This window comes from Rhipicephalus microplus, chromosome 8 (genome assembly GCF_043290135.1).
Source record: "Rhipicephalus microplus isolate Deutch F79 chromosome 8, USDA_Rmic, whole genome shotgun sequence".
NCBI classification, from domain to species: Eukaryota; Metazoa; Arthropoda; class Arachnida; order Ixodida; family Ixodidae; genus Rhipicephalus; species Rhipicephalus microplus.
In genome coordinates this window covers 73197891-73223391 of record NC_134707.1, presented here as the reverse complement: position 1 = coordinate 73223391, position 25501 = coordinate 73197891, and the positions used below count along the sequence as shown (strand labels likewise).

General features: G+C 42.9%; 1 protein-coding gene across 1 annotated transcript in view; it reads left to right on the top strand.

Moving 5' to 3' along the window:
* The window catches only part of LOC142769162 (uncharacterized), a 34971-nt gene extending 9901 nt beyond the window's left edge, over nt 1–25070 (top strand). The window contains exons 3-4 of the mRNA XM_075872132.1: nt 13039–13087; nt 14882–25070. Coding sequence (XP_075728247.1) covers nt 13039–13087; nt 14882–15387 — 555 coding nt within the window. The 3' untranslated portion in view covers nt 15388–25070. The remainder of the gene's footprint in view (nt 1–13038; nt 13088–14881) is intronic.
* Nucleotides 25071–25501: the final 431 nt, after the last annotated feature.

The following is a 25501-nucleotide window of genomic DNA, read 5'->3' as shown; positions in this document are numbered from 1 at the left end:
CACTCCCAAAACCGCTCGCCTTATGCAGTGAGCTACGCAATGCGGCCCAGCTTTTTCGATGAAGTTGTTTTGTGTGCCGCCTAATGGGTGCATTCAAGTGGTTATAAAGTGTCTAATGAGAGCTTCTTTTGGAACTTCGTGCACTCCTGTAAGTACTTCGTTGGCAAGCACGTAGTCTCAAGAGCTTTAGGTCAGGGTTTGGCTTGGCAATGCTTCGCAGTCGACGTACTGTACACAGTAAAAATTTTTACACCCAAAAAAGTGTAAAAAGGGTGCTTTTACGAGAAAGCACCCTTTGCAACACCCTTTAATACCCATAAATGGTCGATTGAAAAAAAAGCACCCATTTTTTGGGTGTTTGTCTCGATAGCACCCTAAAATAGGCTCTAAGGGTGCTTTTGTGCCTGAGAAGGGTGTAGGTGACGATTCATCAGATGGAATATGCAGCATAAGAAGAACACATAATTATAATATTTGGTATTTTACGTCTCAAAAACCTTGATATGATTATGAGGGTCGTCATAGTGGAAAGCTCTAGAGATTTTGACCATTTGGTGTTCTTTAACGGGCGCTGATATCGCACAGTGCACAGGCTTCTACCTTTTCGCCTCCATCTGAATTCGACTGCCACGGCCGGCATCGAACCCGCGACCTTCGGCTTGGCGGCCGAGCAGCGTAGCTACTGCACCAATATGTGGACCTTGCGTTAAATGACGGCCTAGACTTAGAATGTGTGAAGGTGCTCTCCGAATACAGCAGAATGTCACAGAAGCAAATCGCGTTTCCTCTATAATGGCAATTAACTGCAATGAACGTTACGAAAGCTCACCTTAGCGTTGTTATAAGCTACATGTTTGCTGTGGATTATATACAGGAACATAATGTTCGCCCGAGTATGGGTGTGTGTGCGTGAGCCTGCGCATGTGTTCGCGTGTAAGCGCGATTGTGTGTACACCCGTGCATGTGTGCGTGCGCGTGTATGTGCGAGTCCGTGCTTGTGTTAAGCGTGCCTGTGCACATGTGTACGCCCATGCATGCGTGCGTTTACGGTCGCGTGTGTGTGTTGCCGTATGTGTGTATACGTGTATGTGTGTGCGCCTGTGAATAAGTATGTGTGTGTATCAGCCCGTGCGCCCTCAAATTTTGTGTGTGTGTGCGGAGGGGGGGGCACTGCTTCTTAGTGTTTAAGGTCCCACACCTGTTCAGACTGGGAGTCTATATGGAAGGTGGCTTAAGAAATGGCGGTGGTCAAGGCACTGTACACTAACTATTCAGTACATGGAAAACAGCTGCACATTTTCGTACCTCATCATTGCTTACGAACTTGCTGTGGTAACTGATTAGCTCCGTTGAGGCGCTTCTACGCTCGAAAACGTGGGTTATGACCAATTCACACGGAAAGCTGTCACTGCACTTATGCACAACCATCGTTTATATTAAGAACGTTTACCAAGAACGTGCACTGCCTTTGCTACAGGTGCTTAGCTAGCTCATTGGGCAACCATATGGAATTATGTGCTGATCATGTGGTCAGCAAAAAGTTTGTTATAACAACCTCGGCACGTTTCGTGGTGCATGACAAGCCTTCTAAACATCCGCTACTGTGGATTAATTTGTTCCAGCTTCGACTACGCATTCAGTGTTTGCGGCACCATACGCAGAATCGCCTGACACAGACAATGCAAAAAGAAATTTCTCTGGAAAAAGGTGTAGCGATGCTCTCCCGCTAATGCCACCGAGGACAAAATAATTATTGTTTCTGGCCATTCCATGGTGCACTTTGTTTTCCGCAAGTTTTGCTTCACTATTTTTCTCCCACTGCAATCGCATTCCGTCAAAATACTCAAAGAACCCGAGGCTGGTAAATAACCTGCGTCGCTGTGCGACTGGCTGGAAGGAGAGTGGCCGTTTACAAGGAGTCATTCCGCGACGAACGGCCGTCCGCCGTATGCGCCATAGCGTTTGCCTTTCGACGCCGTCTTGGCGGGGGTTTGCCGCTCCTCCCCCCCCCCCCGTTCACCCCGGTCAGCGTTGCTCCCAAAACGGCGGCGTAGATAAGCGAAGAGTTGCGTCACCGAACAACTGCGTCGACAGCTGCGGCGCCGCCACGCCGCCGCCACGCCGCCGCCAGTGCCTCCTCCTTCTCTCTCCCAATGTTGCTCTCTCTGTCTCATCGGTCTTTCAAATGCGTTGCGTTGGTCTGGGGTCTTGGTCGCTGTGCGAGTTCTAGCAAACAGGCGCATCTTCAATGGTGGTCACGCATGACACCGTGTTCGAAGTGACGCTCGGATTAAGGAATATTCATGGAGTGGTGGACACTGACAACGTGGGCCTGTTAACGGTGAGTGTACTGTTTTCGTAGGTAGTAATCATACAGCGCTAGCTGGGCGCCTGCAGCAGCTCTGCCGAAGTAGGCTGCCAGCCATTTACAACAGCATGCGTTCGCGGGCCTGTTGCAGATGCCCGATTAAACGTGGGACTTAACTAGTTCACACTGCTATGCGCGATGTTGTGTAAGTGCCTGCATCACTCATACAGTGAGTGATGTGATCACTTAACAAGGGCGGGATTAGTTGCTGATCGCACATTGTCTCTACACTGCACAAAGTGATTGATATTGTTTTAAGATGTGCTTTGAGCTACATCGTAATAACATTTCTATTAATACTCAAATGTGCAACGTGCTTCTGTAGGTGTAAGCGTAAAAAAAGAAAGAAAAAGAAAAAATTATGTACAGAGGCGCACTGTACGAAATGGCTTTTTTTTTGCTTAAAGATGGTGTAGTTGGAGGTGCTGATATGCCGCGATGCTCTGAGCACGTGCGCCTCGGTCTTTTAAACTATTTAGGACAAGTGTCACCAGCAACAGGGAAAGATCTAGCAGACTTCCAAAGGCTTGTTGTTGTGGCCATCGCCGTGCGTTGTTTTCCCTCGTTTCTGTTTGCTGTTTTCGTGCTTTGCCTTCATCTGCGATAACGTTCGGCGTTATAACAGAATCGAGAGAGTAAACGTGACTGTGGGAGCTATGTGCGGTAGCTCTAGCATAAGCCATGGCTGCTGCAACGTAGACGGCGTCCGCGCGCGTTGGTGTCGTTCGAGCGCTCCTACTTGCTTGATTGTGTTTAACTGAGTATTTAGGCACGGGTGACGTTTGTAAATCCCGTGGTCAATAATCGCTAATAGCGTGCCCCTGATTGCCGTCAGAGGAGGGGCTTGGTTGTCGAAATATGCCAGACGCTTTTTCTGAAAGCAAGCTTTGAAAAAATGTTTTTAAAGAAATACTTTCATACTTGCTAGGCAGTGCCTATTGCAGGCCCGCAACTCTTTAAAAACTGGACGAGCTATCACATGTTTTATCAAATTACAATGAATTAAGATGATTGAATTAGAGATGACGAATTTCTGTGCTAGATTAGGTGCACAAAACACATGTTCGCAACCCTACGTCTAGAAAGCAGGCAAATAGGAAGCACAGCGTCAAATTTGGATTAGATTCCATTGACGGAGCGTCTTGTGAGGGTAGAAAGAACGAGAAAATTGTTCATTTTTGATGCCCTTGTAGAGGCCGTCAGAATTGCACTGATTGGTGACTTGTAACAATTCCTCAGATTGTTAGAGGCGTGATTTAAGGAAGTGAATCTTTTACTTTTTTTTGCAGACCTCTTCGCTAGTGCCACGCCCAAGATCATTTGTTCTCATGTAAAAGAGAAAGCAGAGATGTCTTCACTGTTTGTACATGAAGAGGTAAGTTTCTTGTGCGTTTTGATTAATGCTACATGTTCTAAACGTTGTACTTTAAGAATTGTTTTTCACACTGGCTCACTACCCTTGAAGGAATTTGATTCTTAAGTGAGTTCAGGCTTTCGTAAGTGCCATTTTTGAGCTGTAATCTTACACTTCACCTCATTTCGGGAATTCGCTGTATGCTGGAAAACTCTGTCTTTATCATACGAAATTATTGGAATGTATGGGTTGTATGCTTCGAGTTCAGTGTAATGTCAATTACACGCCATTTCGAAGGATACGCCTTACACATTCCTTATATATGGTGCTGCCAGAACAGCACGAAAATCCTTTTATGAGAAGTCATATTTGCTCTTATTACAGGATGAGAGGGTGCCACTGACGTCCTGCGTAGTCTACCCCAGACCCAGCCTAAAGCAAGCCTACTTCCTGAACCTCCACATGGATAACCGAAAAATCTTCCGTGTTAGTAATGACGAAGAAGGAAGGAGTGACAGCACTGATGAGTTGATTTTTTTTTATTTTCAACATTGTCTACGGCCGCAAGGCCTTTAACAACCACCGTGATTGAGCGGCTTTTTCTCGGCGTGAGTTTAGAGTTTATCAAAGAAGTTGTTCAGGCAGTACGACGCTGAAAAGTTTAGTGTCACAATGCCTGAACAACTTTTTCTAGTGTGGTCATGGTAGATGAACAAATATTGTTATTTGTGTAAGTTATTTTGCCTAAATATAGCTGGACCATTCCATGCCAAACGTCCCAGCCACTTTGGCGACCATCTGAATTGTATTTGAAAAAAAACTGTGCTGACTTACTGCGTTGAAAACAGTAAACTGCTAGAATACTTCAGCGAGAAAAAAAGTTTTGTTCATGTGGCTGGCTTATAACTTCCTGGCATAATGCCGCCTGTGTGCTGTTTGTGGAAAATTTTGTTTTAAAACTACCGCTTATTTTTTCTAAAGCAAATTCGGTCTACCTGTTAAGTAAATGTGCTTCTGTAAGGTATCAAGCTCAATAATAATAGTGCAATTTTTTTGCCACATTCGCTCCCAAGAATAAAGCCAAAATGTGTTATGTTTGCATTTTTTATTGCAATATTGCACTTTGTATGAATATCTGAGCAGTGAATACTTACTCCACAGAAGGTATATTTTGAGGAAAAAATATCTTTAGACCTCTCAAGCTGCTGAAATATACGATAAAATATCACGAATTTCACAAAATCGTGATTTTTGTCCGTATTGAGATGCAATTTGCTCCATGTTGTGATACAATGAAAACTCATCATTATACCTAAACTGTAAGAAAATGAAATTCTTTTCTGTAATAAAAATCTTATCGCAAAAAGGACAGGAAAGAGCGCTGTCAACTGAATTTTATTGAAGGTGCTACGAGCGTTTTTATACTGAGCACAAGACCAGGGCTCATCTGCAACAACACATGTGTGACCATGACAAAATAATTTTAACCGAGAAAAGAATACTCTTTTTCGGAAAAGATAAGTGAAGGTGTACTGATGCATTGATCCTTGGCCTTCCTGATAAAGAGTTCTAAAATCTCTCATTTTTCTGCTTGCTTTTTTTTTCAAAAACCGTGTTTCATGAAACCTAGGACTACACTTACATTCTTTACGGTGTCCGGCCATGAGACTATAGCCCTTCTTAACATTTGAAGCATGCTGTCTTGCTTGATCATTGAAGCATTGCCCAGTTTGTCCTATGTTTACTTTTCCACGTGTTAGCGGTATCTCATACACATTAGATTGGCATTCAATAAACCTATTCTAGTGACGAATGGTGCAAGATTGACTATTCCTGTTGCTCTAAGTACATGCACTTTTGAAAGCTTGCAAGGGGTGGAAAACAACAATGTCATATATGCTGGCTCTTTTCCTAAAATTGTGAGACACCTTATGTACGTAGTATCATGTGACATGCAAAGATGATTGGTCATTCTCTTTTTCTTTTGGTCCTGTTTCCTTTACCTTTAATTTCTGCAGGAGTACGGAAAGACGGGCTAGTTGGTACTGCTGCATAATTGAAGTTTTTGCGCACACACACAAGGACACAGAAGAAGGGAACACAAGGACCAGCGCAGACTAACAACTGATTTTTATTCAGTAAGAAAACAGAATATATACGCTTACTTGCACCCCATGATCACCGCGCATGAGCAAAAACGGCATCGTACAATCTTAAAAACCAAATATCACATGTTGTTCAGCAATTCAATTTCTTTTTCACTAAGCGATATCGACGGATGGCTGACGCACATATCTTTAAGTCTAGAGATGTGCCACGCTTCTACTATTTCTCTTGTTGTCTGATTTGGGTGTACATACACCACCTCAGTTTGATCAAACAACGGCTTACATGCACTAAAAGAACAACGCGCACAGTGCAGTGCTAAATGTGTTTCCGGCCTCCCTTTCAAGTTGGTCATGTGCTCCTTCAATCTCACATTTAAGCATCGGCCAGTCTGACCGACATAAAAGTTCCCACAACTGAAGGGGGTCTTATAAACTACCTTTCTTTTGCACTCAACCACCTGATGACCTGCACGCTTGGAACAATTGCCTCCGATATCCCTCGTCCTTTCCTCGTACAGATTATTTACAGCCGGACACACGCCCCCTAGTTTGTTCTTTGCCGAGAATACAACTTTGACACCATATTTAGCTGCCACCTTCTTAAGTTTATGGGAGAAACCATGCTCGTAGGGTATTACCGAAATTTTCTTTGTATCTTGGCTTCTTTCCTCTTTCTCCCCGGATTTCATTTTCTTCATTAATCTTTCGCTTGCAGTTAGAAGAAACGAGTTAGGGTATCCTGCCTTTTCCAGCTTTACCTTCTGTTCAAGGAAAGATTCTTTTAACTTGTGCTTACATGTTTTTGTAAGAGCTGAATTGAAACACCCCATTGCTATACCGTTTTTTACTATCCTTGAATGGGAGGAAGCGTACTGCAACAGGGGCTTCTCTGTTCTAGGCGAATACTTCCAACACACATGGTTCTTTTCAAAAACAAGCTTCATATCTAGGAACTGTAAACAGTTTTCGGTGGGTTGTTCAGATGTAAAAACTAGGCCTTTGCCTCTCCGTCTGAAAGTCTCCATTACACTTGTGGTGACAGCATCCCAGTCTGTGTCTACACCCAAAATCAAATAATCATCAACATATCTGAATATTTTTAAGGACTTGCCACCCAAATCAGAATCAACCAGTCTGTCAACTTTGCTCAAAAAAATTGTACTCAGTACAGGGGCTACCTTGGATCCAATACACACTCCATTCTTTTGACGGAACAGTCTATCTTGAAATAGTACAACCGTGCTGTCCAACAACCGTGCATTACAACCGTACATGACCGTGAGTACAACCGTGCATTAGAGAATGTGTAGAAGTAGTTGCGAATGTAAGGATCAACCGAAGACAACGTCCTATTGTAGGACAGCTTGCTCGCTATCTGTATTCTAAGGAATTGAGGGTAGTGAAGTCAGACAAGGAAAGTCACCTTGTTGTTTTACCGGATAACATGTATTCTAGTAAGGCTTCGGATGTTATGCACAAATGTTTCGAGGAAGTAAAAATAAAACCGCAGGAACTCAAGAAACGTGCTGTGGGGTTGCTGAAGAAGTATAAGTTGGATAGTTTGTCGTCGCTAGTAAAAAAGGAAAAGGGTCATACTTTGGAAGTGTTCTTTGCGGCAAAGACGCATAAACTAGGGGTTCCGTTCAGAGCAATAGTATCGGAACACAATTCGTGGCAATTCATTGTATCTGGGTTTCTTCAAAAATTACTAGCGTCCTTGTCTCCTAAGGACCCGTTTGTCGTCAAGAATTCTGAGGAGGTGATATCGTATTTATCGGGAGTTAAAGAAGGCAGCTACAAGGGTTTTAGTGTTGATATTCAAGATTTATACTACTCTTTGCCGCAGGATGCTCTGCTAGATTCTGTGAAAGAGTGCATTGAACGGGACAATGATGAAGTGGCCTTCCGTAATCGCAGTGGAATGTCACTAGAAACGTTTCTTGAATTACTTTGCATGTACTTGGACAGCACGGTTGTACTATTTCAAGATAGACTGTTCCGTCAAAAGAATGGAGTGTGTATTGGATCCAAGGTAGCCCCTGTACTGAGTACAATTTTTTTGAGCAAAGTTGACAGACTGGTTGATTCTGATTTGGGTGGCAAGTCCTTAAAAATATTCAGATATGTTGATGATTATTTGATTTTGGGTGTAGACACAGACTGGGATGCTGTCACCACAAGTGTAATGGAGACTTTCAGACGGAGAGGCAAAGGCCTAGTTTTTACATCTGAACAACCCACCGAAAACTGTTTACAGTTCCTAGATATGAAGCTTGTTTTTGAAAAGAACCATGTGTGTTGGAAGTATTCGCCTAGAACAGAGAAGCCCCTGTTGCAGTACGCTTCCTCCCATTCAAGGATAGTAAAAAACGGTATAGCAATGGGGTGTTTCAATTCAGCTCTTACAAAAACATGTAAGCACAAGTTAAAAGAATCTTTCCTTGAACAGAAGGTAAAGCTGGAAAAGGCAGGATACCCTAACTCGTTTCTTCTAACTGCAAGCGAAAGATTAATGAAGAAAATGAAATCCGGGGAGAAAGAGGAAAGAAGCCAAGATACAAAGAAAATTTCGGTAATCCCCTACGAGCATGGTTTCTCCCATAAACTTAAGAAGGTGGCAGCTAAATATGGTGTCAAAGTTGTATTCTCGGCAAAGAACAAACTAGGGGGCGTGTGTCCGGCTGTAAATAATCTGTACGAGGAAAGGACGAGGGATATCGGAGGCAATTGTTCCAAGCGTGCAGGTCATCAGGTGGTTGAGTGCAAAAGAAAGGTAGTTTATAAGACCCCCTTCAGTTGTGGGAACTTTTATGTCGGTCAGACTGGCCGATGCTTAAATGTGAGATTGAAGGAGCACATGACCAACTTGAAAGGGAGGCCGGAAACACATTTAGCACTGCACTGTGCGCGTTGTTCTTTTAGTGCATGTAAGCCGTTGTTTGATCAAACTGAGGTGGTGTATGTACACCCAAATCAGACAACAAGAGAAATAGTAGAAGCGTGGCACATCTCTAGACTTAAAGATATGTGCGTCAGCCATCCGTCGATATCGCTTAGTGAAAAAGAAATTGAATTGCTGAACAACATGTGATATTTGGTTTTTAAGATTGTACGATGCCGTTTTTGCTCATGCGCGGTGATCATGGGGTGCAAGTAAGCGTATATATTCTGTTTTCTTACTGAATAAAAATCAGTTGTTAGTCTGCGCTGGTCCTTGTGTTCCCTTCTTCTGTGTCCTTGTGTGTGTGCGCAAAAACTTCAATTATTCTGCAGGAGGGTTTCGCAAACAAGTGTGATGATGCTGTTGGGGTATTGGCTGGTGCTATCAGCCCAGGAGTGCTAAGAATGTTCTGCCTTTTGATAGTGGGCATTCAAAATAATAGAAATAGGAATTGATACCACATGTATTCAGGCCACCCTTCAGAAGTCATGTTAGCACAAGGGTGAGGTCAGGCTTAAAAACCAGATTAAAAGACTAAAAGATGCTGGGTATCCTAACAGAATCTTCACACCCGTTTGCAAAACCGCCCTGCAGAAAGTAAAGTTAAAGAAGACAGGACCAACAAAAAACAATGACCAAAACCTTTGCATGTTATACCACATCACGTGTCTCACAACTAGAAAAATAGCCAGCAGATATGATATTAGCGTGTTGTTTTCCACCCCTTGCATGCTTTCAAAAGTGTGTGTACTAAACAGCAACAGGAATAGTCAATCTTGCCCCATTCGTCACGAGAATAGGTTTACTTAATGCCAATTTAACGTTTGTAGAAGTATTTTTTATCAAGTAAACCAATGATCAGTGCATCACTACACGTTCACTTATCCTTTCCGAGAGGGAGTCTTCTTTTCACAGTTAAAATTATTTTGTAGTGCTCACACGTGTCGTCGCGCATGAACACGGTTCTTGTACTCCGTATAAAAGCGCTCGTAGCACATTCATTAAATTCAGTTGACAGTCTGTGCTCTTTCCTGTCCTTTCTGTCTCTTCCTAAAGTTGTCGCGCTGTGACTAGCACACAACCACGATGAACCAACTCTCCCAAATTAAGCTCTGGTTACGTAACACGTAGACCGAGTTTCGTATGGAAAGAAGGAGCGGTGCTTTTAAAATACAATTTTTCACATACAACACCTAGACGGCATTCCAGAAAGTTCAGAAGGCAGCCACGTGACCAAATATTTTTCCTCTCCTAAATATTTCAGAAGTTCACTATTTTCAATGCAGCACGTGTTTTTCTAATACATTTGAGATGGTTGCCAAAATGGCTGGGACATTTGGCATAAAGTGACCCAGCTGTGTCTTTAGCCATAATTATGCATTACCTCTTTTGTTTTTTCTGTGTCCTGACTCAGTTTTGTGTTTGTTTTTAGCATATTGTGTTTCTGACCATTGTATTGGTTTCTTAAGTATTCGCTAAAGTTATATGTGCGAAAACCCGTATATGTTTGCATGTACATCATTTCTCATAACCAATTGTTATACATCCAGGAATACAAAGCTTAAACCACTGTGATTGTATACCTTTGAAAACACTATCCATATATATTTTTGTGTGCATCACTTCTTGGGAACGATTGTGTACATGAAGGCGTATATAGTGAAATCATGGTGATTGTATATATTTGAAAGAATCATAAGTATATATTTGCCTGTATTTCATTCCTATTAATTGATTGTGTACACGAAGGAGTATTAAACTGGAAACCACTGAGATTGTAGATACTTGAAAGAATTATAGGAATATATTAGCGTGTATTTCATTTGTAGTCTATATGTACTTGAAGCAGTATACTAAACTGAAACCAGTGTAATTGTATGTTGCAAAGAATTGTCAATAAAGTGAAACTGAAAAAATATAATAAACATTTGAGGTGTTGCATGTGTAGTGTACGTATACATGAACGTATATCTGGTAAAAAAGTTGTGTGGGAGAAGAAAACTTTATGTTTTATTTGCCTATTAAATAAACGCCATATGCAACGGCAGCAAGGCTTCATTTTCTGTAACGCGCATTATGCATATACACTGAAGTATATATAGATCCAGCACAAGTTCATACACGATTGTACGCGTTTATATTTTTGCCCACACGCAATGAATGGAGCTCGACAGGTGGCGCACCATCGATAATCAGGACCACTTTCTTCAAGTAGTGTTTAATCAGTGCATGCTGATATCTATTGGTGGCAGTATTCGCCACCCCTGCCATGGGCACTCAACACCCTTGTGCACCCTTCTCGCACCCTCCTCAGAGGGTGCTAAAAAAGTGATGTACATCGAAGGCACCCTTCCTTAAGGGTGTTTTTTTAACACCCTACAGTTTTTTTACATGTACACCCTATTCTAAGGGTGCATGGTAAAGCACCCTTTTTGGAAGGTGCTGAATTAACACCCTTAGGGTGTCGTCCACGGGACAAGCTCATTTGCACCCTTCTGGGTGTAAAAATTTTTTACTGTGTAGCTCGCTGCAAACATTCACTCAATCGTTTGAACAGGTTATTGTGTGATGGCGCGCCCGCAATCAGCGGAGGAACTTGTCCTAGCATAGCGAAATGCAGCAAAGAAAAAAGCAGTGGGAGCTCGCAAGTGTTCACAACACCTACTAATTGTTTTTTCTCATCAAAGGACAGACACTGCATGTCAAAGGCTCCCTTAGGTGCTTAGGTGTCATTTCTAGCACAGTTATGGCTAAACACTATGATTGATTACGTTTTTGCACATGTCTTCAAACCCTGTTTTTTAGCCGCTTTGCTCACTGACAAAGGTGTTAGTGGATAATTAGCCATTCTGATTCTGAAACTTTGCTGGAGTGCGAAGTGATGGTGCCACACACATCAGTAGTATCGTGCGTCACCGATGAATGGCAATATAACACTTTCCACTGGCAAACTAGTTGCCATGGTATTTTCAAAGTTGCTGACTAATGCAATAATTAAATGACTCTTTTGTCAGCACACGTACAATTGCGTCATATTTGTTAATGACATCGCTTCATGACACGAAATAATCAAGGCTTTGTATGGCAAGCATGCACTTTTGCAACTCTGCCGACTGAAATGCAGAGAACTTGATTACAATCTCTAGTAGAACAAACGAACGTGCCCCGCCACGGTGGTCTAGTAGCTAAGGTACTCGGCTGCTGACCCGCAGGTCGCGGGATCAAATCCCGGCTGTGGCGGCTGCATTTCCGATGGAGGCGGAAATGGTGTAAGCCCGTGTACTCACATTTGGGTGCACGTTAAAGAAACCAAGGTGGTCGAAATTTCCGGAGCCCTCCACTACAGCGTCTCTCATAATCATATGGTGGTTTTGGGACGTTGAACCCCACAAATCAATCAATCAGCAGAACAAACGAATAGGTGCCAATTGGTTGTACTTAGTGTGAATTTTTTTCCTTCAACAATAAAAGAAAAGCAATGAAGAAAGGATGAGAAGGGGCAACACGAGACCGAACTGCCAACGGCTTATTTTTTATGGAATCACGACAGAACTTGTACAGTCAAGAAAAGAGGGAGGATCACAACATAACAAATTGGCCCCGCATCTGTCTGTTACACTGCAAATGTCGTCGAAAGACGTTATTCTTGCGTCTGGAGAGAGTGAAAAAAACGTTTATTTGATGCTCTGCGCAAGAAAATTGGTGAATCGTATTCTGAAGGCACTGCATTAGAGTGTCTCAAGCGTGCAGCGGAGGCGAACGAGCGCATCAAGTCTCTTGACACGTAAAACATGAGCTCTATCTAGCAGTTTTCTGAAAAAACGAAGTGCACTCACCATGCGCACTCGTCTCGCAGGTGATAAGGCGTAGAACGCAAGACGACGGGTCGTGCGACACTTAGTTCATTCAATTTTAATCGAATTAGTTATCTCCTGTTTTATCACTTACATGTAAATATTTTGAACTATCATAAGTTTCAATAATAATATTCATTACGTTCATTTCGTTTTATTCGCTTGCTGTTTTTTTCTTAGTTGCCAATCTTTGTTCTATATTTTTATACATAAATTCACAGGAGGTCCCCCTGACAGTTTATACTTTGGGACCTCCTTCTGTATTATATCAGCTTTTTACTTGCACTGTATCATACTGAATAAAAAAACTCTTTTCTATTAAAAAAAACTATTGTTTAATAAAAAGTTCATGACCCCTTCAGTGTGTGTTTCTTGTTGAAATTCTAATTGACTTTTTTACTGCTTGATTACAGATCAAGGAGAAGCTCAAGAAAGCAGGCATTGTGGCTGGAGTAGCTCTAGGTAGGCATGACGAGCTTTTCATCTCTGTTTAAACATAGAAGCACTAGTGTGACACAACTATCTATGTCACTCTGCCAAAAGACAGTCGCGGGAATTTTCAGATAGGCTAATGGTTGATTGTTCACTTCTCCATTATATAGTCGATTCGTAGCCATTGATGAAGCTTCTTTATAGATTAACCATCTCCAAAGTTTTGTACTCAATTGTACATACCGCTTGTGTGTGCTGGCTGTCCTGAACTACTGGCTATCCACTATCCCACGTATTCCTAAGGGAGCGTGGATTGATAAATATTGCGCCCCCAACCCCGTGTACCTTGACATTTCGCTGAACTGATTCGTCTTTGTAGTTATATTTGTTTTTAAACTTCGTTTAGCTCACTACTATTGCACATCACCTTCATCGACACTTGTTATGTGTGCACTCAACTTGTTCATGCTAGTTGCCTCAACTCGTCGCAAAAGGGAGCAACATATAATGCTCAGTAGATAAACTGAACCTTCTTCATGGTGACTATGTCTTGACTTTACCTCAGTGTACGGCGTATGACAGCAATCATTCACATTTGTGGGAGCATAAAATTGCAGCCAAAACCTATTGTCGGCATACTTGTATTCAATACTTCAATTTTATGTCAAAATGAAACATGCTTGACAGCAGAATGGTTGATTATTTAAGTACATGCTATTTTCAATAAATTGCTGAAACTCTAAAAAACAGCATATATATTCCTTCGTTTTTATCTTTGAATGTAATATTGAGTGCCTTGGACTTATGTTATGTGAATTGGACACATTTGTCGACAGTTCATCATAATCCAGGCCCGAAGGAATATGATAAATTTTCTGAAGGCACACCATGCTCGATACGAGTACTCCTCATTCTTTTTTTGCAAAGCCGCGCCAAGGGTACACTTTTTTTATTTTCTTCAAACTCCACTAGCATATCGGACCTCAGGGATATCTTGCCGCAAAACTTGATTGTGGGTTTCGTGATTACGCATGCAAGACAGTGAGCACTGATGCAAGGCTCTTCCCCAATGTGCCGCTGCAGTGGTGAGTGGCGTTTGACCTGACGAGTCAGAAACATAGCCAAAGATGAAAAATTTTTGGAGAAAGGGACTGATTGAGGAAGTGGCAGTAGTGGAACCAAGATTGCGACTGAAGCAGAAGCCCGACATGGAGCCAGTGATGAAAAACACGCAAAAAAACTGGTTACCTTTTTGCCACCAGCTGAAGATCAGAAGCATTGGCAGGTTGTAACATTGGGGAAGACATGGTGTCAACGCTCAGCGTGTCACATACGTAATCATGCTAACCACTCAGAGCACTGACATGCTTGAAGAATTTTTCCAAACGGAACTGTTTAGAAACACGACCAACTCGAACTTTTTCAATAGGAACATCATTGTTTGCTGGAGTCACCTAAAAGATCATTATTAAATCGTTCCTAATTGGTTAGTAAAGACAACAATAATTGTCTTAATTTGTAAATCCCTAGCTACATGTTATCCGCAAAGGGGCTTCTGGTGTACTTCTTAGTACTGAATTTTACGAAAACCACAGTGTCTAGTATTGAACAGTATTATCCACACTATGACCAATCGAGCAGCTGTGTATTTTGCATGTCCCTTTCTGTGCCAGAATCATGGGGCAGGTACTCCTGTCAAGCCAGTGGTGGCTTTCACTCTTGCCCTGTCATATAATCTCAAAAGAAGTAGGGCTTGTATTGCTTTCTTTTGATATAACTAATGTAACTAGCACAGGGCTAAGTGATGCGTATTTTATTGTGCAGTGGCTGGTGCCGCTGCGTTCGCCTCTGCACCCGTAGCCTTGGCCGCGGTGGGATTCACTTCGTCCGGAGTGGCGGCCGGCTCACTAGCAGCTGCCTATCAAGCAACGCTAGGCGGCTTTATTGCGAAGAGCAGTGTATTAGCTCTTTTGCAAAGCTTCGGAACGGCGGGAATACCGGCTGCCGTACAAACCGGGATAGCAGCAGTTGCGGCCACTGGCACTGGTGGCGTGACAGCACTGTTTCAAAAAGTAGCGGACTGGAACCGAGAGAAAGGCTCGGAGAAAGGGACGAATGAAGAGAATGGCAGTGGTGAGACTGAAGCTGAAGCCACAGGGGAAGCCAGTGAAGAAAACGACGCCAAAGAAACCGAAGCGGCAAGCAGGCCCGAAATTCAGAAAGACAACTGCACTCATAATGGCATTGAATCCAAAGGATCTAATGTGGAATCAAGGGATGTGAAATCTGCAGAGAATGCAGAAGGACAGGAGACCTGTCGTCAAAATTAGGAGAACGAAGAGGCAGCTAGGAAACAACAGACGCCCCGAAAGTAGTGCTTTCATACGTCACTGCGACTGTACAGCCACGCACTTTTTTTTAACCCGAAAGTGCGTGCGTCAATCACCCAAGTGCATGTTGCGGACATACTGGTGCCTTATATCTGGAACAACCTTGCCGAATACACCTGCAAATTGATTGTTCATCACAGGGATGCACGTAATCTTAATCATATTGCCGTCGTTCTCAGGTAAACGCCCCTTATCGGTTGGGCAGCCGACGCTGGCGCGTTCAGCTTTTAACAAAATGGGCTGGTGCGCATCGTATGTAATTTATCTTGCAGAAGCCTGACTTAAAAATAGATTTTTCCCTCCTTTATAGGAAACCAAAGGGCAGTACGAATGCAAAATGATAACACAAACCCATCGAGATGAGAGTATTTGTTTGTTGATTGATTGATATGTGGGGTTTAACGTCCCAAAACCACTATATGATTATGAGAGACGCCGTAGTGGAGGGCTCCAGAAATTTAGACCACCTGGGGTTCTTTAACGTGCACCCAAATCTGAGCACACGGGCCTACAACATTTCCGCCTCCATCGGAGATGCAGCCGCTGCAGCCGGGATTCGAGCCCGCGCCCTGCGGGTCAGCAGCCGAGTACCTTAGCCACTAGACCACCACGGCGGGGCGAGTATTTGTTTGTATTTGTTTGGGACTCGTATGAGGACCTAGATGGCAGATCTAGAAGAAACAATTTGATAGTTTATGGCCTTCCAGATACTGTAAATGAAACGTGGGCTCAGTCAGAGGCTCCAGTGATTGCCTTTTGCTCCGAAAATCTGAACGTGGCAATCAGCACTGCTGCCATTGAAAGAACTCACAGGATAGGACGCTACACAGCGGTAAAGGCGAGGCCCATAATTCTGAGGTTTTTGTCATTTAAAGACAAAGAACGTGTGCTTGCTGTTGCCTCAAAGCTGAAAGGAACTGAGTTCGCGTTGAGTGAGGACTATTCCAGTAAAGTTCGACAGGAAAGAAAGAAATTGATTCAGTTCGCCAAAGACCGTAAAGCAGAATACAAGTTGCATTTTAATAAAATGAAAATAGGCAACCAAACCTTCGTATATAATGCTGAAACCGACACCGTGACCAGGGATACTCGATAGCCACTAACGAATGCAGCTTACCGTAAAAAGAAACCATCCGGCAAACACGATCTCGTATGTATTGTAGTAAATTGCAGAAGCCTCAAAAATAAAACTATAGATTTCAGTTCCTTGATAGAATCAACAAATCCGCACGTAGTCATTGGTACAGAATCATGGCTCGACAACACAATTAGCGACAGCGAAATGTTTCCCTCTGGCTATACCGTATATAGGAAAGACCGTAATTGCCATGGTGGTGGTGTATTTGTTCTCATTCAAGATAGCATAGCTAGCAATTCTATAAGCATCGAAGCCGACTCATGCGAAACTGTCTGGTGTAAAATTTTGCTACAAAACGGTTCTTCCGTTGCCATTGGCTCATGTTATAGGCCGCCCGGTATAAGAACTGCCCGTCCTCTCTTTCAGTTGAGCAACGTTTTATTAAGTTTGCAAACAACGCACGTAATTCTCGGAGGCGATTTGAATTCCCGGATGTAGAATGGAAGTTCTTTAAACCCGTGTTAAACACAACGTTTTTCCTGTATACTACCTTTAGGGAGATGATTAATGCCCACTCATTATTTCAATTTGTCGAAGCGCCAACAAGAATTGGTGGTGACAGTGCAAACATTCTTGATTTATTTTTGTGCAGTGAACCGGATCTTGTATCCTCTGTTGTCACGGTCCCTGGTATCAGCGACCATGAAGTTGTTGTCACTAAAATGTCTTGTAGTGCTAAAAACCGCCGCGCTCAGGCACCCCGCAAAGTGTTCTCATATGAAAAAGGTGACTACCCATCATTGTCGCGTGAACTGGATGCATTTTTTCCTGAGTTCCAATCGCATAGTTAATCGTTAGACATGAATGCGCAGAGGAATTTCTTCAAAACAAAGATAATGTCCTTGACCCAAACTTTCATTCCTTCGTGTATCATTTCGGCCAGGCGACGCAATGATAAACCATGGCTCAGTAGGGAACTCCGATCAAAGATAAATAGAAAGAATCGATTGTATCGAAAGTATTGCCAAGTGCCTAATCCTGCGTTGCTTTCAAAAATGAAAGAGATAGGCAAAATGGTGACAAAAGCTATGCGCAGAGCACAAGAAATGTACCTTTGTGATCTAGGCGAGAAACTTAAAACCAACCCCAAGGAAGTGTGGAAATACGTGAAAAATGAAAGAAATTCTAGACCCACTATTCCTGACATCATGGACGGGATAAATTACGAATCTAACACGGAAGCCAAAGCTCAGGGTTTCAATACATACTTTCAGTCTGTGTTCTCGCATCCAGTTAACATGTGTAGTCTATGCCAGAATGATGGCTCACTCCCGCAAATGAACGACATAGAAATTTCTGAACGCGGTGTCGTGCTCTTGTTGGAAAAAATAAATGTTCACTCTGCTCCTGGTCCTGACTGTATATCCAATTTCGTCTTGAAAAACTGCGCAGTGTCTATCGCCCCTTTTTTAACTCTCATGTACAAAACGTCGCTTGAACAATGCGTTTTACCAGCTGATTGGAAAAATACCAACGTAACCCCCGTATATAATAGCGGAGATAAAACAAAAAAGTGTAACTACAGGCCCATTTCTCTGACAAGCGTGTGCTGCAAGACACTCGAACATATCATTTACACAAACTTAATGAATCATCTTCAAAGTAATAACTTCTTTTCCCCATTGCAACACGGTTTCAGGGCGAGTTTCTCGTGCGATACACAACTGGTCGAGTTCACGCACGACATTGCAGCTTCTATTAACTCAGGCCTTCAGGTTGACTGTATATTTCTGGATTTCCAGAAGGCATTCGATTCCGTGTCACATGTGTTGTTGTTGCAAAAGCTTCATTGTCTAGGCATACCTAATGCCCTTCTCATGTGGATTGAGGCGTACCTTTCAGAAAGACAGCAGTGCGTGATTCTTGACGGTGTGTGCTCATCAAGCGTCGGTGTATTGTCAGGAGTGCCGCAAGGGTCAGTTTTGGGGCCCCTGCTTTTTCTTATTTTTATAAATGATATCTCCGACAATCTCTCTAGCCGTGTTCGATTGTATGCTGACGATTGCTGCATTTACAGTAACATTACCTCTGAAGCGGACACCGTTCAATTGCAGAATGACTTGAACTCCATAGTTTCTTGGTGTGATTCATGGAGAATGACACTAAATCTGTCGAAGTGTAAATTGGTGAGGTTTACGAACAAAAAACAGCCTCGGATTTCAAATTACGTCATGACTGGGGCTACCTTGCCGGTTGAAACAGAATATAAATACCTAGGGGTCATTTTTTCTGCCAACCTATCTTGGAACGCTCATATTAATTACTTAACATTAAAGGCTAGTCGAGTGCTAAATTTTTTGAGGCGCAATTTCAGACAGGCACCAACAAAGTTGAAAGAAACACTATACATATCCAATGTGCGTCCCATATTAGAATAAGCCTGCAGTGCCTGGGACCCCTCAACAAAATCAAATATAGAAGCCCTGGAGCGTGTACAGGCACGCGCAGCACGCTTTGTGGTAAGCAATTATAACTTTACCATAAGATCAGCTGACATTCGTTCAGGATTGCAATGGCCTCTGTTAGCTGACCGGCGAAAATACCTACGACTGTCCCTATTTTACAGCATATTCATGAACAAAACAGGCATCGACAAGGATCAGTATATAAGGCCACCTACCTATGTGTCACCCCGTACTGACCATTCTTTAAAACTGCGTGAATACACTTCCAGGATCAACGCATTCAAATACGCCTTTTTTCCAAGAACTACGCATGAGTGGAACGGCTTGCCAGAAGAAATTGTCTCTGCGCCTCCCTTATCTTTTGTTAAAAATTTGCACAATCTTTTGTTGAACTAATCATTACTGTACATTCCTGATGCGTTCCGTACTAATTATTTTCTTTTGTTTTTATTGCCCTGTGTTACCAATAGCACTCTTCTCTTTCAACGTTTGCTTTGTATTTGCAATTTGATGCCTTATTTATGACAGTGTTGTTTCACTTTGTTATGACTATGTTCTTTCAAACGAAACAGCCTTTTATCCCCAACCATCTTTTTCGGTATATCGACTGTACTGTATTCTTTTGCTTGTTCTCCCCCCTACAACAATGCCCGTAAGGGCGATGTAGGTATATGTATAAATAAATAAATGAAGTATTGGGACTAAATGTTTGCTTTGAAAGTAGGCATGTGACTGCTTTTTTAGCAATAAAATAGATTGTCCTGTTTTGTTAAAACGTGATATGAAGAAGTACTTGTCCCTAATTACTGTTACGATACATTATCATGGGCTTGATTCATTGGCTACGTGATTCTGTCCTCGAAATCACACAGTGCTGTACACTTACAATCTTTGCTATAAATTGTTTCTTTATTACCTTCAACTATTCAACAGTTTTTGCATGTTTCATTCTATGTATGGCACTTACATCAAGTATGAGAAAATCAGCAGTGTGTTACTCATTTTTATTGCCCTAGTAGGGTCTCGTACACTTGAACGTTGGCCTGCAGTATACAGCTAACCCGTCCTTGGAGGTGAACAATGAGGATCAATGGTGAAGACATGATCAAGAGACGTGGATGAAGGAAACAGGGTAGTATTGGCCTGCAGTATACAGTTAACCCGTCCTTGGAGGTGAACAATGAGGATCAGTGGTGAAGACATGATCAAGAGACGTGGATGAAGGAAACAGGGTAGTACATTAAAACATCGTGTTCGTGTGACATGGCATGCATCTAAATCTTCTAAGCACGACTTGGTTGGTGTCATTGTGGCACTGATTATGTGTGTGAAACGTAATGTGAGACAGAAATATTTCCAGAAAACCATTTAAAACTGCATATTTTCGACGAATACATTTGACCGCTTGTACTTTGTTGGTCGAAAGTGAAGGAGCTTCCAGAGGCACTGTCATTTCATAACGTGACAAGCAAGTATGTGACAGCTCTATACATTATGATGCAACAGATGTAGTTGACTATAAATTTCAAGGTATTTCACTGCATCAAGTGACCGATCAGGCAAGGTTCAGGAAATGTACAACATTTACGGTATATAGTTCTAGCCGCTACCATCACTTTCGTTTGAACCACACGCACTGCCATTACTATGGCCCTAGCCAATATTCCATTCTTTACCATTGGTAGAAAACTGATTATCGTCATAATACTGTGATCTAGCGACAAGGCATCTACTCTGGGTTTTGGAACCAAACGCTCCTTTCATGGGGGAGTTCCTGTACGCTTGCTACTTTCCAGCAAATCGCCACGTCCTTCACCTCTCAATTTCATTTTTTTTTTAGTCTGGTGGGCTTATTGCTTATTATCTGACCTACTGTTCGCATTGCCTTGCTAGTGCTTGTTTTGTATATTATATGCCACCTTCACTGAGAGTCTCATAGAAGTGCCATACTTTGTGACACTCTTGCTACATTGTATATCATGATAATAATTGGTTGCGTACTAATCAAACTGGTTGCTTTGGTGATTAATTTGTTGATTGAAAGTGACGCTCACTACCTAATCTATGCCTTGTGTTGAGAGATTATGTAGGTGTTTATGGTGTTGTTTTTGATAGACTTAGGCAATTTGAAAAGCCCTACAGCAGTCACGCACAACCTTAATGACAAGGGAGCCAAAGAAAGTATGGGGGAAATTACGTATAGCCTTTACTGTATTGGAGTAATTACGATATATTGTGGGCTACTTATAAAGTAACCGCTCATAACGCAATATTGTTTAAAATGCGGGTTTTTTTTTACTCTCATTTATCCTTTCATAAAAATCCGTATAGACACATCCCGTCTTTATCAACTGCGCTCAAGATTTTCCTTATCGAGCTTGTTACAGAGATCGCGTTTGCTTCCTGCAAATTTTTAAACATTTTCGACTTTATTACGCGAGCTTTCACCTTTGCTGCCAGTGTGGGGTCTTCCGTAAATTGAGCCGGTTTGAGTAGCTCTCAATCTTCAAGCCGCGAACGAAAACTTCGTATGACAAACGCAATTGTCGGTTCAGTGCTTGAGTGCGACTTTTTCGACGTCTGATTTTAATGTCTCAGACCAAGTTCTCGCGGCAGCATACCAAACGGCAGTCAAGGCCTTGTTGGTGGCATTTTGGTAAAGGTCCCGTGCTATTTAAGGCGCGGAACTCTTTGTGACGTCTCAGCTTGAATAAAGTAATATCATTGGTGAAAACGGGGGCGGCGCGGGTAGAGTTCGAATGGTTCGCGAATCGATTGCGGTGTCTTGAAGCTGGGTGCGCGCCCATAAAATTGAACTATTGGCGACTTTCAGCGCGTGGAGTTTTGGACATGGTTCGACATGGGTTCAGCGTAATGCACCTAGTGCTAACTGAATAGTCGATGAATTTCGTGATGATGATTTCTTTTGCTATACCCCTCCCCCCCCCCCCCCTTTCGCATTCATTTCGTTAACAATGCGGGTCTTCTTGCGTTATCTTTTTAAACATTCGAAAACTTAAATCCTTGTCAGGAACACGCATCGCATGCTCCGATGTTTCGGCATGCGAGGCGGCACGCTCGACACGCTTTGCGAAGGTGCGGCCATAAAGAAATAGGTTGTTTTGGTTACAGTGCGGTACCACTTATGGTACTCGTGGCTCCCGTGACTTACACTATAAGGGGTCTATACTCAAATGCGAAGAAGTGAATTTTGACGAAATGACAACTTGCCGTTAGTGGCGGCCGAGCCTACAACATTTCAATAACACATTCGATGCTTTACCAAGCGAGATACAACGGTGGTTCTCCTGCCGTTCATTTCATCGAGGGTTGATGCCGTTGTAAACCGGCGAGTATTAGCCAGCAATGCTCGTAACCATGAAAGAGAGTTTGGAAAGTACTGTTCACAAAACAATACGCGCCATCTCATATTGTGAGTATGCATGGCACAACAAATGCAGGAACTAGGGTTACTTGCTTGCATGATTTCCTGGTGCGGTTTCGTGTGGCATCGTACTACCATAGGGTAATCGGAAAGACATTCAAAAACGCATTCCATGTGGCATCACATAAAATATTGCAATGACACCTCAGAAGTGCTGCCAATAGCTAGTGTTTTTGACTATTGGTTAGGCTACAGCGACGAAAACAACTCCTGTGTGGCTTGAATGCTAACCAAAAAAAATGCACAAGCCCTGGACAGCAAATGTTCTGTTGCTGCGAGCACTTCACACTCAGTTTCAAAAATCTAGTATGCCAATTCAGTATTTTTTTTTTGTTATGTCTGGTTAGACTCGCTACTGCTCAAAACAGGCATTATTGCTGCTGATGCTGCTAGTGATGCTTCGTGCACAGAACATTTCCATTTTGTTGAAAATTTCAAGCATAATTATACAATAAATGGAAAAGGGCAATCTGCGTTATTGCAGCGCATTTCAGAAATGGTTTAATTCACCTATCAGGCCCAATACACAGCGGTCACAATCACGTTGCCGTTCAAATCCCGGCTGCGGCGGCTGCATTTCCGATTGAGGCGGAAATGTTGTAGGCCCGTGTACTCAGATTTGGGTGCACGTTAAAGAACCCCAGGTGGTCGAAATTTCCGTAGCCCTCTACTACGGCGTCTCTCATAATCATATGGTGGTTTTGGGACGTTAAACCCCACATATCAATCAATCACGTTGCCTTTAGCTTCTGCAGTCTGTTCTGGCGCATGCCGCACGCACGCATATCACTTGAGGCTTTTTCTCCACATTTATGTTGTCAAATTGATGGGCCCTTATCTGCAGCACGCATGACGGCAGCCGGGCGAGGAGAACACGCCGGCCTTGCCCATGCGCGAACCGAGCATCGGCGCCCGAGAAAGCCACGTGGAGCGGGAGAGTGGCTAGCTCCAGGCTAAGCAGGGAAATGTGACGAGTGCGGGGGCCTTTGGGTGGCAGACGAGCGATATGCGGTGTCGGTAGCACTATGCGCGATGGTTCTTTCCCCGTGTGTGCTAGAGAGCAGAGGCCACGCCGGTTTGGGCGTCCGCTAAGACGAGTCGATGGCTCGTATTCTACGGCGAGTTACGTCTGAGTTACATCAGTGCATGCTTTCCAGCTGTTCTGTTCCGTGCCCCGTGCGTATGTTTCATTGGCCGCCAGTCTGCGGGGATGGTTCATTCCGGGGTTTTGGTCCTCCTGTATGCGTTAGTGCCGCGGTGAGCCGGTCCGGAAGGCTGGTTGTGTTTCTTTGAATCGTGCATTAAAGCCGGTTATTGTTCCCAGCGTTGCTAGCTCGTGTCCTGTGAATTTGGGCTAGCTGACCCCCCTGAGCGGAAGCGAGGCCTTCAATGTACAGTGATTAGTTCACGTTAAGTGTGGTGTCCGACTGGTGATTGAAGCTCAAGCTCAATCGCTTACCCGATGGTGACGCGACTGAATCCCGGCCGTGCAGCCAGATTTTCGATGGGAAAAGTGAATGACTACTATTGTGAAAAAGCAAGAGCAGGGAAGTTCGTCAGCGCAGCAAAGAAAACTGCCAGAAGCAGTCTCGGAATGAGAATTCTTCACCGTAATATGAGACATCACATGCTTTCATACAGATCTTTGACAAGAATGGCTCACTGCAAGCGTCTGCGCCATCAGAAATTACAAATTATGACAAATATTGAGGGCGAAAACAACAGTTGAACAAAAAAAAGAGCAATAGAAACAGCGATCACGAATTTTCAGCAAATAAAGTTCGTTTAACACGATGCGCGCTACCCAAAGCGTAAATCCCACTCGCTTCTCCGCCCTTGTCTTCTTTCAAGCCTTAAAATTCGTTTTCATGTGGTACCACTTATCCGGAACATTTAGTGTTCTAAAGCTTATGGATAACTTATAAAACAGCTCAAATATAGATAAACATTTTTGGCATATACTTTCTCATGCATGAATTATGTCTTTTAGTATAGAATCCTTTACTGTGTATTGAATTTGTACATTTTGCTGCTGTAATACTGTGTAACACTGTATGTTGCCAGAATGCAGGTACGTTTTGCCCTTATGTATTACACTGGAAATTCAGCCATGGAATTTTTTTATTTATTGATGTTTTACACTTGTAGCAGTTTCTGAATTTTTCGTACTCAATCTTGGCAATGGAATAGGAAATCGTTATCTTTTTATCACACATCACGACAAACGAAATAGTGGACCTTCAGAAGGGCTGTACTATGATGGCATGCTGCTCAGCTGATTACATGCTGTGCTTCAATTTATGTATTTATCTGTGTAAACTAGAAAATTGTTCGAACTTAAATTGTAATAATTCCTGATATGAAAATAAAGTGGCGGAGATTGTGTTTATCGTGGGCTGTATGTTTACTTGCTCCATGCTGATTCGATATGCTTTAAAGCTTTCCCACTTTAGGGTTGCGCTACGTAGTAAAAAAATTCAAGCACATCCATGTTATTAGCGGCTAAACACGTTATAGTTGTCTCTTCATCGTGTTCTAATGTACCACAACCTCTACCTAACAAAGTCACATCACTACGAAGAGGACTTCATTAAGCGACCTGTTTCTTGTAAGTATATACTGCTTTGCCGGGTGACATATGTGGTATACAACAGCCTCAATGTCCCGCGAATTGTTTTCTCTGGTCGTCAAGGCACCAGGGCGAAGATGCCTTAACTGAACAAAATATTTGTTTCAAGCATACGTGCCAATATTGCAGCAGGAAAACTCAACGTGATCCATTCCGCTTCAGAGAAACCGAGCGGCATAGGTAGATGATTTCAGGAACTGCACAAAAGCTCTGCACCGCACCTTGGTTTTCCGAAGTCGGTGCACAGCTTAAAATTGTGCCTTTCTCAAAAGCTCTGCACCTTTTTACGTCAGGTTGACTGTTTGAACAAGCTTTGAAATGGGCGTATTTCGCCGCTTAGTATTACGAGCTTATTAGTGGCTGGCGCCGCTCTGGCGGTAAACCTATAGTTCTACGCATCGTTTTGCCCGCGGACTCAATGAGCTACAACATGTTGT